General features: G+C 50.5%; 1 gene segment (V, D, J or C); it reads left to right on the forward strand.

Annotated features, from left to right (window-relative positions):
* LOC122674684 overlaps window positions 1-8111 on the forward strand; it is a 141760-nt gene extending 133649 nt beyond the window's left edge. Inside the window, 5 exon segments of the C gene segment in view lie at window positions 2613-2656; window positions 6269-6655; window positions 7329-7346; window positions 7501-7607; window positions 7884-8111. Coding sequence covers window positions 2613-2656; window positions 6269-6655; window positions 7329-7346; window positions 7501-7607; window positions 7884-7904 — 577 coding nt within the window.
* The last annotated feature ends 8281 nt before the right edge of the window (window positions 8112-16392 follow it).

Consider the following 16392-nt stretch of genomic DNA (forward strand, 5'->3'; position numbering starts at 1 on the left):
TGTCACTATGGTGATGTAACCCAAAGTCCTCAGGATGGCATAAAAGACCCACCATTGCTCTCCACCTCTGTGTCCACACTCACCCCCACTACTGTACCCCTGAGCCTTCTGAGCCACTGGCTCTCAGGCCATCCTGCACTCCTCTGCCTGGAATGACACCTACACAAACTCCCACTCATCCTTGCAGACTCAGCGATGACATCTTCCCCAGCTAGTAGCCTTCTCTGGAGCATCTTTGCCCCTTACTCCATGAGACTGCATGAAATGCCCTCTGTGTTTTGCTATCACTGTGCCCTGTGCCCACTTCCTTCCTGCTATTAACCTCACTTGATGGAAACTACCCCTTTCCTTGTCTGACACCCCCACTTGAAGGTCACCTCCTTGAGGACCAAGTAGTGTTTTATTACAGTATCTTTGGGATGTAGCGTATATCTTGGTTCAGTGTACTCACCTAATAAATTATCTTTAAAGAAATGAATAAATCAGAGAGCTCACCCAAAGTGACCCAATTCAAAGCAGATATCACCTTCAGGCCTTCCTGCACAGACAGTGACACCGCCCACCCCGCCCCCCCAGGCCTGCAGCACACAGCCTCCTCAATCTAATGCATGCATGCATTCTAGCACGAGTATTTGTGTATATACCAACAAACATGCATACACACATGTCAGCACATGTGTATCAGCAGAGTAGACTACGTATTAAGTACATGTCATTGCAATGTTTTTCAGTAACCTTCAAGAAAACAAAGATATCCAAGCCACAGCCCCCAAGAAGTTTCCCTGTTCTTTAGGGGGATAATTCCTGGGTAGAAATGTTTACCATACAGCACTTAACGCCTGAATAGCAGCAACATGAACTGTGTACTGAAAAGCGGGCAGAAGCTAGCACTCAGCTTCTGACTGGGACCATCAGGGAGAGTCTGGGAAGGTGGCAGACTCTTCACAGGAAGAGTTGGTCTCAGTTATCCAAGTGGGAGAGAGGTCATGAGAGTCAGACGTGTGAACGGGATGGGAAACTACAAGGTCATGGACTTCTGGTCCTTGCACTCAGCTGGCTGTGAGGTTCAGAGATGGCAGTCACAAGTCTGTAAAGGCAGGTTGGGGCTTCCTGTTTTGAAGGTGGACTATCCTTGCAGCATGAGGCAGGCATGCAGTAGACGTGCAGTAAACATCTGCGCCCTAGTGAAGGGAGAGGAATCCATCCAGGAAGCAAGTGCAGAGCTGTGAGTCCTCCTGCCCTGAGCTGACATCACCTGCTCTGTGGATGGTCCTCCCACCCACCTCTCTATAAATGCCCGTCTGCACAGGTGGGCACAGAGAGTCCCAGAGGGGAGCCCTGATGACACAACAGAGCTCCTCAGGGTGGCATCTGTTCCAGGAGGGGCCTGCCTGCTCCTCTCCCCCACCACTAGCACCCCCCCTTTCCCCAAGCACCCCCCCCCCCGCCGTGTACCCTGAGTCTGTCTGCACTCACCCCATCAGTCAGACCAAGCTCTGCCACCTGCAATTCCGGCCTCTGCCCAGTAGCTGGAGGAGGGGCACCAGAGGAGAGGATTTTTTTGTATCACAGTGTAACATTGTGGGACTTTGGGGGGGGGAGGCACAATGATTCAGATAGAGGAAGTGCTTTTACAAAAAACCCTGCCTCAGAAAATAGATCCACGCAGCCCACCTGGAACCTAGCTCCCAGCTCAAGATGGGGAGAGTGGCTGGGAGAAGTCCCTGGAGCGGGTCCCTCTGTGGTCTCACAGGGACCTGGACTCTGATCACCTCTGCCTCTCCCTGCTCCACACTCAGCTTCCCAGGAACACGAAGAATCAAGCCGTCAGAGTGGGATCAAGAACCAGTGCTTTCCATAAAACTTGCCTTTTGACAAAGTACTTGTCGTTCAGTTGCTAAGTCGTGTCCGACTCTTTGCGACCCCATGGACTGCAGCATGCTAAGCTTCCTGAGTTTGCTCAAACTTATGTCCACTGACTCAGTGATGCCTTCCAAGCGTCTCATTCTCTGTTACCCCTTTCTCCTCCTGCCCTCAATCTTTCCCAGAATCAGGGTCTTTTCCCATGAGTCAGCTCTTTGCATCAGGTGTCCCAGGTATTGGAGCCTCAGCTTCAGTATCAGTCCTTTCAATGACTATTCAGGACTGATTTCCTTTAGGATTGACTGGTTTGATCTCCTTGCTGTCCAAGGGACTCTCAATAGCCTTCTTCAGTAGCACAGTTTGAAAGCATTGCAGGTGTAAAATTCATTAAGCACAACAATCCTGTGGGAAAGATATTATCCCATTTTTCAGATGGAGAAACTGAGGCCAGGGAGGTTTCAGGTCACAGAAGTAATAAGAGGCAGAGTCTAGCCTGAAACACTTCCCAGTCCAACAAAACCTCCACCCCTAGTGCCCCTTCCAATTTCACCACCATGTCAGCCCCCAAGTCAAGCTCATTCTCTGCAAAATTGGGGGTGACCTCATGTCCGGACCATTTGTCCACTAGTTCTGGAGGTAGGTCGAGGGGGAGAGAATCCAGGGAGGAGGAGGAGGGTGGCCCCAGACTGTTCCAGGGGAGGAGGGGAAGAGGGAGGAATTCTTGGCAGCCCCTTCCCACTGTGCTCCTATGAGGAGCAGCACTTTGGGCAAGGGACCAGGCTCACTGTGCTAGGTAAGAATGCTTCTCCAGGGGGAAGGAGGGTGGAATGCCCAGGTTAGATGATCCCCCCAAACCATGGCCTTGGGGGAGTGGAGCCTCCCGGGCTGCCCTCAGGGAAGACAAAGTTTGCTCCTGGGTCCCCATGGCTGTGTGAACACCGCGCAGCTGTACTTTGGAGCTGGTTCCAAGCTGACTGTGCTGGGTAAGGAGGGCATCTGGGGTCCCTGGGTGTTCCCTAGGGAGAGATGCGGAGAGGCAGTCGGCTGCCCATCTCCCTTCTGGGCTGCGCTCAGGGTCGGTGGGGACCTGGGCTGAGCCCGAGCTATCCGGAGAGGGTAGCGCTAGTTTTTGACCTGAGCCTCCGGGCTGTGAGCAATAACCCTCTGTATTTTGGAGGGGGCACTCGACTGGTGGTACTAGGTAAGTGGGGTGCTCTGGGGCGCTAGGAGGGAAGTGGGGCGATCAGATGCCAGTAGGGTCGCTGGACCGATATTTTTGTGCTGAGCCCTGAGGCTGTGAGCACAGACACGCAGTACTTCGGCGCGGGCACCCGGCTGTTGGTGCTAGGTGAGCCGGGAAGCCGCTGGGGATCCCGGGGTATCCGCGGCGGGTTTTTGCGCGGGGCTGGGGGGCCGTGACTCAGACCCAGTACTTCGGGCCGGGCACGCGGCTGCTGGTGCTAGGTGAGTGCTGGCGGCGCGCCTCGATTTTTGTGGGGCGCCCCGGGGCTGTGCTTTACAGGCGCCGCCCTGACCTTCGGGGCAGGCAGCCGGCTGACGGTGGTGGGTGAGTGTCCGCGCACTGGCCGCGGGCGGCGGGCGGGACGTGAGGCGGCGGGGTCAGGGTGGGTCGGCTCCGGGCACTTGGTCCCCTGCCTGCCCTGGAGCTGAGCGCTGGGACCGGGGAAGCGAGCGGGAGCCGCTGGGAGCTGCGGGGGTGGGGGGTTTCAGTGCGGGGCTCTTCCTCCGTGCTCATATGAGCAGTATTTCGGCCCAGGCACCAAGCTGGCGGTCGTAGGTAAGATCTGGACTTCTCCCCTCCTTTCGGCGCAGCCCCTTACTTCCCGGAGATGGGTGGGGTGCGCTGGGGCTGGGGCGCCTGGCCAGTTGTGCCTCTGGGGGGTCCGCTCTGCAAGGAGGCGGGGAGTATTGGATAGGGGAACGCGGACAGAGGGCGATGGGGGAGCTTCAGTGTCTTTTTTTCTGGGGTATTTGGGGACCGGGTGAGCAATGGAGAGAGATTAGGACTCTGAGACTGGCTTGATTGGAGAAAAAGACTGAGGGCGATGTGGGCTGGAGGAAGGGTGGGAGCCGGTGTAGCTGCTGCAAAGGGGAAAATGAGATGGGGAGGGGGAAGGCAGGATGAGCTCAGGATGGTGGGCCCACTGCAGTGCCCAGCTCCTGGGAGGTGGAGATGCAGGCTTCTGCTGAATGGAGAACCAAGATGACCAGCCGGAGTGGAGAAGAGACATGAAAGAGACAGACCCACCGGAGATAGTGAGGGGGGGTTGTCGATTTACTGTTTGAAAGTTTGGATTTAAATTTAGGTTTCCAACCTCTTCCTTTCTACCTAAGTCCAGACCCCTGCCAGCCAGGTACACACGGGCTGGGTAGGAACCTGGGCCACTGGGTGCATTTACTCATCATATGGAGCCCCCTCACCCCCCAGCCTGAAATCTCCCTCCTCACACCAGTCTTTGAGGTTAAACAGCCAGATGGTGCAGGACATACATTCAAATAGACATATTTTTCCTTCTGAGGCCGGGAACATTCCCAAGGGGATCTTAGCGCTAGAAAGGGATCTTCAGTGTCACCTGGTGATGGAAGCACTGAGCTTCCAGAGGGGAACGACCCCTCGATACTGTTGCATTTACTGGATGATATGATAACAGCAAGCGTGTCTGTAGTTAGACTGGTTAGGGTGGAACCAGTGGGGCTCAGTTCGAAGTGTTTGTTCCCAGTGACCGCTGGGTTCCTGTGATCAGCCAGGGTGGAGAAGAGCAGGAGACCTCAGAACAGGTACACCTGGGTCCCAAGCCCTGGTCCTTTAACGAGCCAGTGACCTTGTGGGAGTGAATATGTGCGCATAGGTCACACACCCAGGAAGCCAGCCCTGAAATCAAGTTGTTATGTCATCATTGTTCAGTCGCTAAGTTGTATCAGACCCTTTTTCGATCACCTCCACCCCTCATCCAGGCTCCTCTGTCCATGAGATTTCCCAGGCAAGAATATTGGAATGGGTTGCCGTTTCCTTCCCCGGGGAATTTTCCTGACCCAGGGATTGAACCAGTATCTCCTATAGCTCCTGCATTGCAGGCAGATTCTTTGGGGAAACCCATCCATGGAAATGTGGTGTCACAGGAACTTTTGTTTGTTTGTTTGTTTCCTTTCTTCCAGCCTAAATTAGGCTGGAAGAAATTGATTCAGACACATCTAAAGAGGTTTAGATTGAGACATCTTCCCTTTAACAGAGTTGCTCAGAAACAAACAAAAAAATCCGTATAATGCAAAGAGCAAGATGAAATGTATGTCAAGAGGGTCCAGAAGCAATAAGCCAGTCAGATGAGAAGGCCGCAGGGGCTTTAACTGGAATGCCTTCACTGGGGCCCTCCAGGATGCCACACACCAGAGGCTTAGATGGATCAAGACAACTGGGAGCAGGAGTTGCTTGATGATCTCAGATGCATATTTAGGAAGCTTGCTGGTAGGGAAAAACAGAAGATGTGGAATCAAAGGGACAAAGGAGGTTGAAGATGCTTGAATTTAAAATATGAGGAGATGGTGATTTGTCTGAGCTGAGGCAACTCAGGGGTACCTGGAGGCAGAGGAATGGCTAGGATGACCTATGAGACACCAGAAAGAAAAAAGCCTCCTATTCTCATGAGCACATCCTGAGACAAAATGCTGTCTTCACGTGAGTGCACAAAAATATGCTATCTGTATGTATTTGAAGAAAAACCCCCAACCCCATAATGAGCCCCTTATATTCAAATCCCCTCTACTCCTCAGCCCCCAGGCTCACATACAACTAACCCAGCTGATGGCAGAGGCTTCTTGCATCCTTATGTCAGGCCATCTCCACCCCTACTCTGGACAGTCAGTGCTGGGATTCTCCCTTCACAAGCAGGAAAAATCATGCAGAGACATTCAGGGGTTGTCTAAAGTCATGTTGGTGGGCAAAGTCACTGTCAAGCTTTGAATTCTGTTATTCTGGTTCCAATCCAGCTATCTATTTAAATAACTACCATAAATTGTGATGAGAAAAAAGACAGGTAAGTTTTTCTCGTTGAATAAGAAATCAAATAACATGAAAGAAGAAAACTTGCTCAGATGTCAGGCAGTGCCATTTGTAAGGCCACCTTAGGGGGCTAGAGACAGACAAGACGGGCTTGTCCTAGGGTGAGTATAAGGGACAGGCAGTCAGAGGGAGAACAGGAGCAGAGGAGTGGGTGGTGACTCCCAAACAAACAGGACATACTGCTACGTGGTTTTATTGTAGGGTAACCCTGAGCCTCCCTTGCCTGCCTTCTCATACTCATATGCTCACAAACACAAACAAACACACACAGCCCCTACGCCCAGCCAGCTCTCAGGCCGGTCCTGGCCCCCACCCCTGTCCTTCCAGACGATCTGAGCCGGGTGCACCCGCCCAAGGTGGCTGTGTTCGAACCCTCGGAAGCAGAGATCGACCGGACCCAGAAGGCCACGCTCGTGTGCCTGGCCACGGGCTTCTACCCCGACCACGTGGAGCTGACCTGGTGGGTGAACAGGAAGCAGGTCACCACTGGGGTCAGCACGGACCCTGAGCCCTACAAGGAGGACCCCACGCGGGAGGACTCCAGATACTGTCTGAGCAGCCGGCTGAGAGTGACCGCCGCCTTCTGGCACAACCCCCGCAACCACTTCCGCTGCCAAGTCCAGTTCCACGGGCTCACGGAGGAGGACAAGTGGGAGCAGGACAGGGCCAAGCCCGTCACCCAGAACATCAGCGCCGAGGCCTGGGGCAGAGCAGGTGAGCCGGCCGGGGGGGAGTCAGAGCCGACAGAGGAGAGATCCAGGGAGAGGAGCGGGAAGGCTGGACACAGAGTGAGGGGTCAGGGGAGCCCACCAAGAGGGTGGACAGGGCACCTCCTCAGGCTGAGTCCACCCCCAGGTCCAGATCCTCCTCCAACTCAGCGGTGCTGGTGGGTCCCCTCCCTGCCCGCCTGCACAGCTCAGGGTCTCAGGGGTGGGTCCCCATCCCCTTCAGTGCTGCCTCCTCCCATGACTCTGAGGATGCTGTGGCCACATTGGTACAGGCAGTGCTGGGACTCTGATCAGAGGCTGCTCTGAGCCTGGGGGCCGGTGCTGACTAAAAGCTAACTTAGTAAGTCTTCTTCATCTATTTGTTTTGTTTTAAGCATCTCAAAATACCACATATTTATTATTGCCTGGTTTTAATGTATCAGGAATCTGGGCATAGCTTAGCTGGCTCGTTTATTTCAAGATGCTACAATCAGATGTCAGCCAAAGCTGGAGTCTTCTCGGAAGGCTCAGCTGGGGCAGGATCCACTCCCAAGGTCACGTGGTTGTTTCCAAGATGTAGCATCTTGCCAGCTATTGGACTGAGGAAGGCTGGCTTAGCTTTGAATCTGCTTTAGAAGATGCAGTCTCTCATCCATTTCCCTCCCCCTTTTTTCTTGCAGACTGTGGTGTCACTTCCGGTGAGTAGCCCTCTGCTTCTTTGTCTTCATCTCCATGGTCATTGCTCTGGAACCAGAGACAGAGAAGCCATGGACACTGGTTGAGGGGTAGAGGGGGAGGAGGCCAGAGATACCTGCTCACAGGTACCCACCTGCTCTCCCTTCCTGCCAACAGCGTCTTATCAGCAAGGCGTCCTCTCTGCCACCCTCCTCTATGAGATCCTGCTGGGGAAGGCCACCCTGTACGCTGTGCTGGTCAGCGCCCTGGTGCTGATGGCCATGGTGAGGAGGGGGGCAGGATGAGAGGGTGATGAAGGGAAAGTGTGGAGCATCATGCAGGGGAGCTGAGGGATCTCAGAGTTGTGTCCTGACGTCTCCGTGGAGTCACAGTGAGGCTGCCAGACTGGGGAGAAAGTACAGAGATCATTGCAGACAGAACATGGCTTTGAAGGATGGGGAGAGCCCTCCCCGAAAATAAGACCCCAGAATCAGCATCCTCTGACCAAGTCCTACTGTTCCACGGCCCCTGGCATCCTGATGACATCCTCTCTTCCTCAGGTTAAGAAAAAGGATTCCTGAGACCAGCTCCAAAAGTGCACCCCGAGTCATTCTTTATCGTGGCCTTGGATTCTCCTTAACATCTTTCCAGCCTATGTTCCTCAAGAGTTTCTCTCTCTCTCATCTCCTTCCTTTACGGATGTCTGCCCCTTCCCTCAGCTTCCCTGCAGGTGGAATGCCGCATCCCAAACCTAAAATTGACTGAATCAATAAAAGTGTCATGATGGGCTTGATTGTGTCCAGGAGTGTCTGTGGTATCCTGCCCTTCATTCATCTACCTCTGATTTCGGGAAATCACCACCCCTCAGGCTCGGTAAAGAATTTGCCTGCAGTGCAGGAGACCCAGGTTCAATCCCTGGGTCAGGAAGATCCCCTGGAGAAGGGAATGGCAAGCCACTCCAGTATTCTTGCCTGGAGAATCCCAAGGACAGAGAAGCCTGGTGGGCTACAGTCCATAGGGTCACAAAGAGTTGGACACGACTGAGTGATTAACACACACACACATACACACACACAGAGGCATATGGAGTGATAGATCCTCTTCTCTGACCATTGCCACTTCCTCTTGTTCATCCTCATGGGATGCTGTGGTCCACATCCAGGCACTCTGGGCCCCCATGTGTAGGGTTAATCTGAAGGACAAGAAGTTGGGCTCTGGAAAACCTGCATTTTGAGGGCAGATGTTGGCTCAGATGGTAAAGAATCTGCCTGCAATGCAGCAGACCTGAGTTTGGGTCTGCTGGGTCAAGAAGATTCCCTGGAGAAGGGAATGGCTACCCACTCCAGTATTCTTGCCTGGAAAATTCCTTGGACAGAGGAGCCTCGGAGGCTACAGTCCATGGGGTCACCAAGAGTCGGACAGGAATGAGCGACTAACACTTTCACTTTTTTCAAGAATGAATGAAAGGAAAAAAAGAATGAATGGAAGGGAACCATAATCCCCACCTCAGTGCTGGACAGAGAACGGGGCCACCTGTGGGTTGGAATGTCTGGTCATTTCTCAATTCCAAATTCAAGTTTCATTTCTTGTGCATTTAGGGTTTATCTTTGTTTCTTAACACTTCCATCTTATCTGGTTTCAGAATTTGGGCTTGAGATTTAGTTCTACTCTTCCTGTCTAGGTTAGAATCCTAAAGACAGCATAGAGCTGAAAAAGCTGAAGCATGAAACCTGGAGATTTCACAGAGGCAGCACACATAGGGGCAGACATGCCCCCATGGTGGGGAGGAACAAAGATGGGGAGAGGGTCCAGTGTGGGTTGGGGTGCTATACCCCTGAAGCCCTTCTAACAGAAGCTCCTTCTCTCATTGGGATGGAGGCCAGGCCACCCTAAATGGAGCATGTTGAGTGCAGACAACTCTTTGGGAAGACTGTTCTCTTACTGGGGCAAGTGCTAATTGCAGGTTACAATCACTGGGGCAGGGAGGGGGAGGGAGGAGAGGAATGCCATCAGGGAACAGAGGCAGACCAGGGAGAGAGACCCTGGGTAAGTGAGTTGAGGCAGAATGTCGGGAATGAGAAAAGAAGTTCCGAAATGTGGAAGATGGTGGGAAAGATGGAGTCCTCATCGCCTGCTTTGTTCCAGGCTGGGCCCTGGCACACGCATTGTCCCAACCAATCCCCACAACCATACCACGAGCAGGTAATTTTTTTCTCCTGATTTCATAGGTGAAGAAACTATGAATCAAATGACTGGTAAGCTATGAAACTGTAGCACATTTTTCTGAAGAGGGTAGTTCAGGAAGCTTTGCCCAAGTGGTGATCAAGAGCATGTGGTCACATATGAAATCTCTGGGTGACCCTGAAGGCGAGGGCAGAACCCACAGCAATGGACTAGAGACACTTTGAATCCTCAGTATGTTTATTTCTTAGCGCTGCTAAGAACCACACACTTGATGCTTTAAAGAACCACACACTTGATGCTTTAAAGCAATCGAAATGCGTTCTCTCACAGTTCCAGAGGCCAAAGGAAAAATCAAGGTGTTGGCAGAGCTGCACTCCCCTCCAGAACTCTAAGAGAGGATCCTTCCCTGCTTCTCCCCAGTTCTGACAGCTCCTAGCCTCCTGGACTCAAGGCAGCATCGCCCCTGCCTTCTATCTCGGTCTGCATATGTCCTTCCCCGTCTCTGTATGTAAGTTCCCTCCTTTCACTTACCAGGACGCAAGTCTTTGGATTTGGGACACACCCTCCGTTCAGAAGGATTTCATCCTGAGATTCTTAACAAATTACATCTGTAAAGATCTTATTTCCCAGTTAGTCACAGTCTGAAGTTCGGTGGGCGTGAATTTGGGGTGACATTACCCACCCCCCTACGCCGCGTATTAGGAATGGGAGATGAGGGGTTCTCTGGACCTGACTCACACAGGCCAGGAAAGGACATGGCCCGAGTGAGGGATGGCCTGGGAGGCTCATCACATGCTTGTAACTTACCATCAGTCAGGAGTATCTGACTCCTGAGTTGAGTATTTCTCAAACCGCATTTTTTTTTTAAATTTGCCGTTGCTGTTGTTGTTTGCTTGTTTTGGTGGTGACTTAAAGGAGACTGAGTTTAGTCTCTAGACCAGCACCTACAAAAGTACCTTCCACTCTAGACACGTGTGGTGGTTCCTCACAAGGGTCGAATGGGGAGATGAGCAGCTAAAGGAGAAACAAACGCCTCTCAGAGAACAGGGCGTTTTGTGGATCAGGAGCAGCGGACTGAGCAGGCAGTGTGGGAGGCAAGGGTTTGTGCAAGAGGCCTGTGAGGAGAAACCTGACCTGCTGTAGGGACGAGATCGGGGTGGAAGCGGGGCAGAGGAGGCTCTACGGGTTCGGTGGCTGTCATCTTTGGGGTGCTAAAAGCAGTGGTATTAGCAGGTGGGAGGATGTTGGGGGGGGTTGATGGTGGGCACCTGGGGGGTGTCAAGGTGAGGAATGAATGTCTTCTGGAGGATGCATGACTTGGGGCTTGTCACCTTCTCACTCCTGGAAACATCACAAAGATGGAGAAACTCCACTTGATCCCCACCCTCCCTTGATCCAGAGAGGCCCCTCTCCCTAAACCTTTACAGTCCTTTCCTCATCTCTCTCAGACAACCCTGCCCGAGCATTCAATGCACAGGCACTAGGAAGTTAATCTCTTCCACCTCTGCCTCTTTCCCTAGAATCTAAATAGATCCTTCTGGACCAATTCTAGTCAACCCCTCCTTTTCTTTCTCAGGTGAAACTGAGCAAAGATGGGTTAGATACAGGGCAATCACACTGTTATTGTGCAAATGGGGGTGCTACTGAGGGTGAAAGATGAGATACTGAGACAGGAGGGGTAAGGAAGGATGGTCCTGGCAAACCAGGACCCACAGCCACTCCAATTAAAGGGGCTCAGGGGAAGTTTCTGAGACCAGAGTCATTTCTGGAATGGAAAGCACTAAAACAATTCCTCATTGACCTGCCTGTCAACTTTTCCAATCTCCAAGCTAATCCAAGCCTCATTCCATTAAGGAAATTTGTGGGGAGAGTGTAGACCGGGGCAAACTCCGTAAGTCACACACAGCCCGGGGCAAAGCATGCTTACTAATTGAAGAGACTTACAAGCCAACCATCTCTAGAAGAATGCCTGTGATTCCCCAGGTTTTTGCCATTCGAAGGACACAGCTGGACTTCCCATGGGTAGCTCTCAAGGAGAGGAACCTCAACCCTGTGACCTTTAGAGATTTACTCAGAAGTTAGGAGAGGAAGGAAAGTATCCAGCTGGTCCTAGTGGGTGACGTCCTGGTGGGGGACACGACTCCTGTGGGAAGGGCTGCTTGAGTCACTGTCACTTGCCCAGAAGAAGAATGTTCCTACTAGCACAGTTCAGTTCAGTCAGCTCAGTCGCTCAGTTGTGTCCAACTCTTTGCGACCCCATGGACCACAGCACGCCAGGCCTCCCTGTCCATCGCCACCTCCCGGAGTTTACTCAAACTCATGTCCATTGAGTCAGTGATGCCATCCAACCATCTCATCCTCTGTCGTCCCCTTCTCCTCCTGCCTTCAATCTTTCCCAGCATCAGGGTCTTTTCCAAGGAGTTAGTTTTCCCATCAGGTGGCCAAAGTATTGGAGTTTCAGCTTCAGCATCAGTCCTTCCAATGAATATTCAGGACTGATTTCCTTTAGGATGGACTGGTTGGATCTCTTTGCAGTCCAAGGGACTTTCAACAGTCTTCTCCAACGTCACACCTCAAAAATCAATTCTTCGGTGCTGAGGTTTCTTTATAGTCCAACTCTCACACCCATACATGACTACTGAAAAAACCATAGCCTTGACTAGATGGACCTTTGTTGGCAAAGTAATGTCTCTGCTTTTTAATACGCTGTCTAGGGTGGTCATAGTTTTTCTTCCAAGGAGCAAGCATCTCTTAATTTCATGACTGCAGTCCATCTGCAGTGATTTTGGAGCCCCAAAAAATAAAATCTGTCTTGGTGGGTGATGTTTCCATTGTTTCCCCATCTATTTGCCAGGAATTGATGGGACCAGATGCCATGATCTTAGTTTTCTGAAACTTGAGCTTTAAGCCAACTTCACTCTCCTCTTTTGCCGGGCCTGCCGGCTAGATGAACAGGTCGAGGACGCAATCACCAGAGCACCTGAGAAATAAAAGACTAGGAAAGATGGGGTTGAGAGGGACGGAGTCAGCTTGTGACTGATTCCGACGACTTTATTGAGGGGTAACATACATATATATACTAACAGGATTCACCAAATTTTAGATCAAAGACTTGCATACATGCAGAACTGCAGACACTAGTTTTAGCTCAGGAGTTTTATCTTAACTCCAGCAGAGCACGGCACCAGCGTCTTACAATCAGGTAAAGACTACCTAGACATAAGCCATTCACAGGAGCCCGATTATCTTATCAGAGTCAGGAAAATGGGCAAATGGTGGCTGCAGCGATTTCCTTGAGGGAGGTGAGAAAGGCCAATTTGCACTTTAACAAATCAGGGGTGGCGGGACAGAGAGGGACCTTTTGATCTCTCTCAGGGCCGAGAAGGGGCCTGAGCAGTCAGGCCGGCTCCCCGCACTCTTTCACTTTCATCAAGAGGCTCTTTAGTTCTTTGCTTTCTGCCATAAGGGTGGTGTCATCTGCATATCTGAGGTTATTGCTATTTTTCCTGGCAATCTTGATTCCAGCTTGTGCTTCATCCAGCCTGGCATTTCACATGATGTACTCTGCATATAAGTTAAATAAGCAGGGTGACAATATACAGACTTGATGTACGCTTTTCCCAATTTGGAACCAGACTCTTGTTCCATGTCCAGTTCTAACTGTTGTTTCTTGACCCTCATATTGATTTCTCAGGAGGCAGGTCAGGTGGTCTGGTATTCCCAACTCTTTCAGAATTTTCCAGTTTGTTGTGATCCACACAGTCAAAGGCTTTGGTGTAGTCAGTAAAGCAGAAGTAGATGTTTTCCTGGAACTCTCTTACTTTTTCATTGATCCAACAGATGTTGGCAATTTGATCTCTGGTTCCTCTGCCTTTGATAGCTCAGTTAGTAAAGAATCCACCTGCAATGCAGGAGACCCCTGTTCAATACCTGGGTTGGGAAGATCCTCTGGAGAAGGGATAGGTTACCCACTCAAATATTCTTGGGCTTCCCTTGTGCCACAGCCAGTAAGGAATCTGCCTGCAATGAGGGAGACCTGGGTTTGGTCTCTGGGTTGGGAAGATCCCCTGAAGGGAAAGGCTACCCCCTCCAGTATTCTGACCTGGAGAATTTCATGGACTGTATAGTCCATGGGGTCACAAAGAGTCAGACATGACTGAGCAACCACCAGGTAGGAACTCTTATTATCTTTATTTTACAGATGAGGAACATGAGACATACAAAGAGGTTAAATAAGCCGTCTAAGGTCACTCAAGCTAACAAGTAGTAGATTCATACTTAATTCAGAACATCTTTACCCAAAGGCATACTTTAGTGCTCAGCTGACAAAGAATCTGCCTGCAATGCGGGAGACCTGGGTTCGATCCCTGGGTTGGGCAGATCCCCTGGAGAAGGGAAAGGATACCCACTCTGGTATTCTGGCCTGGAGAATTCCATGGACTCTATAGTCTCCATGAGGTTGCAGAGAGGTGGACACAACTGAGTGACTTTCACTTTGTCACTAGCAAAGGTAGTAAATGTATCTTTATTCCTATCTTAATGAATTTACAATAAAGGTGAGCCCAAACCACTTCATATTACTACTATAAGGATACAGGGAAAAAGATAATTACAGATATTCAAAGGCTACCTATATCCATATACAGACTGTAATTAGTACAAGTTTTTGTTTGCTATAATCCCCAAGTTCACTTGGTATCTTGCTATCTCATGCATAAGACACCCATATATAAGCCAGTGATATTAGATTACCTAGATCCTGAATAAAATTTACTCTGATGATTACCATCTTCAGTTTGTCTTTTGTCATTTTGTAGTTCTTCTCTCTTACTTCCTTGAAACTTTCTTGCTTCCTGGAAAGACATCTTTATATAAGCTCCATAAGGATAAGAATCTTTGAACAATGCATAGTACATAGTAAGTGCTCAATAAATATTTGGTGAAAAAATTTGAAAAAAAAATCTGTTTTCTCTTTATAAATCCTTATCAAATAAGACGATGAGATCTGGTACTATAAATCCCACTGACTGCTTCTCAGACTTTCATCACCAAGTTCCCTTTTTCCATGTCCATGGAAATTGCCCTGTAGCCATATAGGAAGACTCACAATGCAGAAGGCCACCGAGCCTGGTAACAACAGTAACTGCAATTCATTCTTGTTACTCGTGGCAGATTCCCACAGTTTCCAGAAAGGTGATCTCTCGGCCTTGAGACTCCGTAACGTGACATATCACCCTTCCCATCCTGGCCCCCCAGATAAAGCATTTCCTGCCTCAGTCTAGCACTGGATATCCTCCCCCCCTCCCTTCCTGAGGACTTTCTTCTCTTTGTGGATCTGAAGTCCCTGGGTGCTTAGCCACCGCGCTCTCTGCCTCTCCTGGGGACCGATCGTGACAGTGCTTGGTTGAGTCCTGAACCGCCACCCTGCAACAGATGACCTGTTCTTTGCCCACCATACTCCTCCCTCAAGGTCCCAGCTGTGTGTCTTTCTCCTCCCTCTCCACCCGTTGTTGTACCTGGACTCCTAGGAGGGCTTCTTGGGGAAATGGGGTCCCGGAGGTATGGATGGGTCTCAGTTCAGTTCAGTCGGTCCGTCGTGTCTGACTCTTTGCGACCCCATGAACTGCAGCATGCCAGGCCTCCCTGTCCATCATCAACTCCCGGAGTCCACCCAAACCCATATCCATTGAGTTGGTGGTGCCATCCAACCATCTCATCCCCTGTTGTCCCCTTCTCCTCCTGCCCTCAATCTTTCCCAGCATCAGGGTCTTTTCAAATGAGTCAGCTCTTCACATCAGGTGGCCAAAGTATTGGAGTTTCAGCTTCAACATCAGTCCTTCCAATGAACACCCAGGATGGGTCTATATGTCAGTAAATAGAACTGAAAAAGAGTCAACAACTGTGACTATTTCCACAAAAGTTTCCTCTACTTATCTCAGCTGACCCCTATTAGTGTGAGGGGTGATCTTGACAGGAAGACTGCCCTACAGGACTTCCCACTGACCCATCCCCCACCACAACATGACCAGACTTGCTGACAATAGGAAGTGGATTTTTAAATGGTGACTTGATAGTGATCCTGGCTGTGACACTCCTGCCCAAGCTGTAGGCCACTCCAGTAGCTGCTGCTCAGCCTGCGGCACCCTCACTCCCATCATGGGTCTTGACCTTGACTGGATCTTGGAATCATAGATACTCTGGTGGTAAAGAAGCATAAATTGCAGAGTCTTGAATTCCCCCTAGTCATGCTTGATCTGTCCCGGGACAGAGAACTCTCGACCTGTCTGGGTAGGTCACTTGATCACTGGACAGCACTATGAAGAATTTTGTCCCCTTTAGGTTTCCATAAATCTCATTGTCATGCCAAGTATTGGTCATAATTATACTCTCAAGAAAGTTCTTAAGACAACTAGCATGCTCATCTCTAGTAGAGTCAGCAAATCTGTGACAGACAGAACAAGCAGAACCTTTAAAAGTTTGACTTTGCAGGATGGAAAAAGCATGCAGTAGATGCTGAAGCTGAAACTCCAATACTTTGGCCACCTCATGTGAAGAGTTGACTCATTGGAAAAGACCCTGATGCTGGGAGGGATTAGGGGCAGGAGGAGAAGGAGACGACAGAGGTTGGATGGCATCACTGACTCGATGGACATGAGTTTAAGTAATCTCCAGGAGTTGGTGATGGACAGGGAGGCCTGGCGTGCTGACATTCATGGGGTCGCAAAGAGTTGGACATGACTGAGGGACTGAACTGAGATAGATGAGAACATTGTGACAACAAAGAACAGGGACATTAAAGCCAAAGAGACACAGTTCCAAGCCTTAGATCTGCCTTTATAAACCATGTGATCTTGGGCAAATGACCAGCTCTGAGACTCAGCTTTC

This window comes from Cervus elaphus, chromosome 18, assembly GCF_910594005.1.
Source record: "Cervus elaphus chromosome 18, mCerEla1.1, whole genome shotgun sequence".
Classification (NCBI taxonomy): Eukaryota; Metazoa; Chordata; class Mammalia; order Artiodactyla; family Cervidae; genus Cervus; species Cervus elaphus.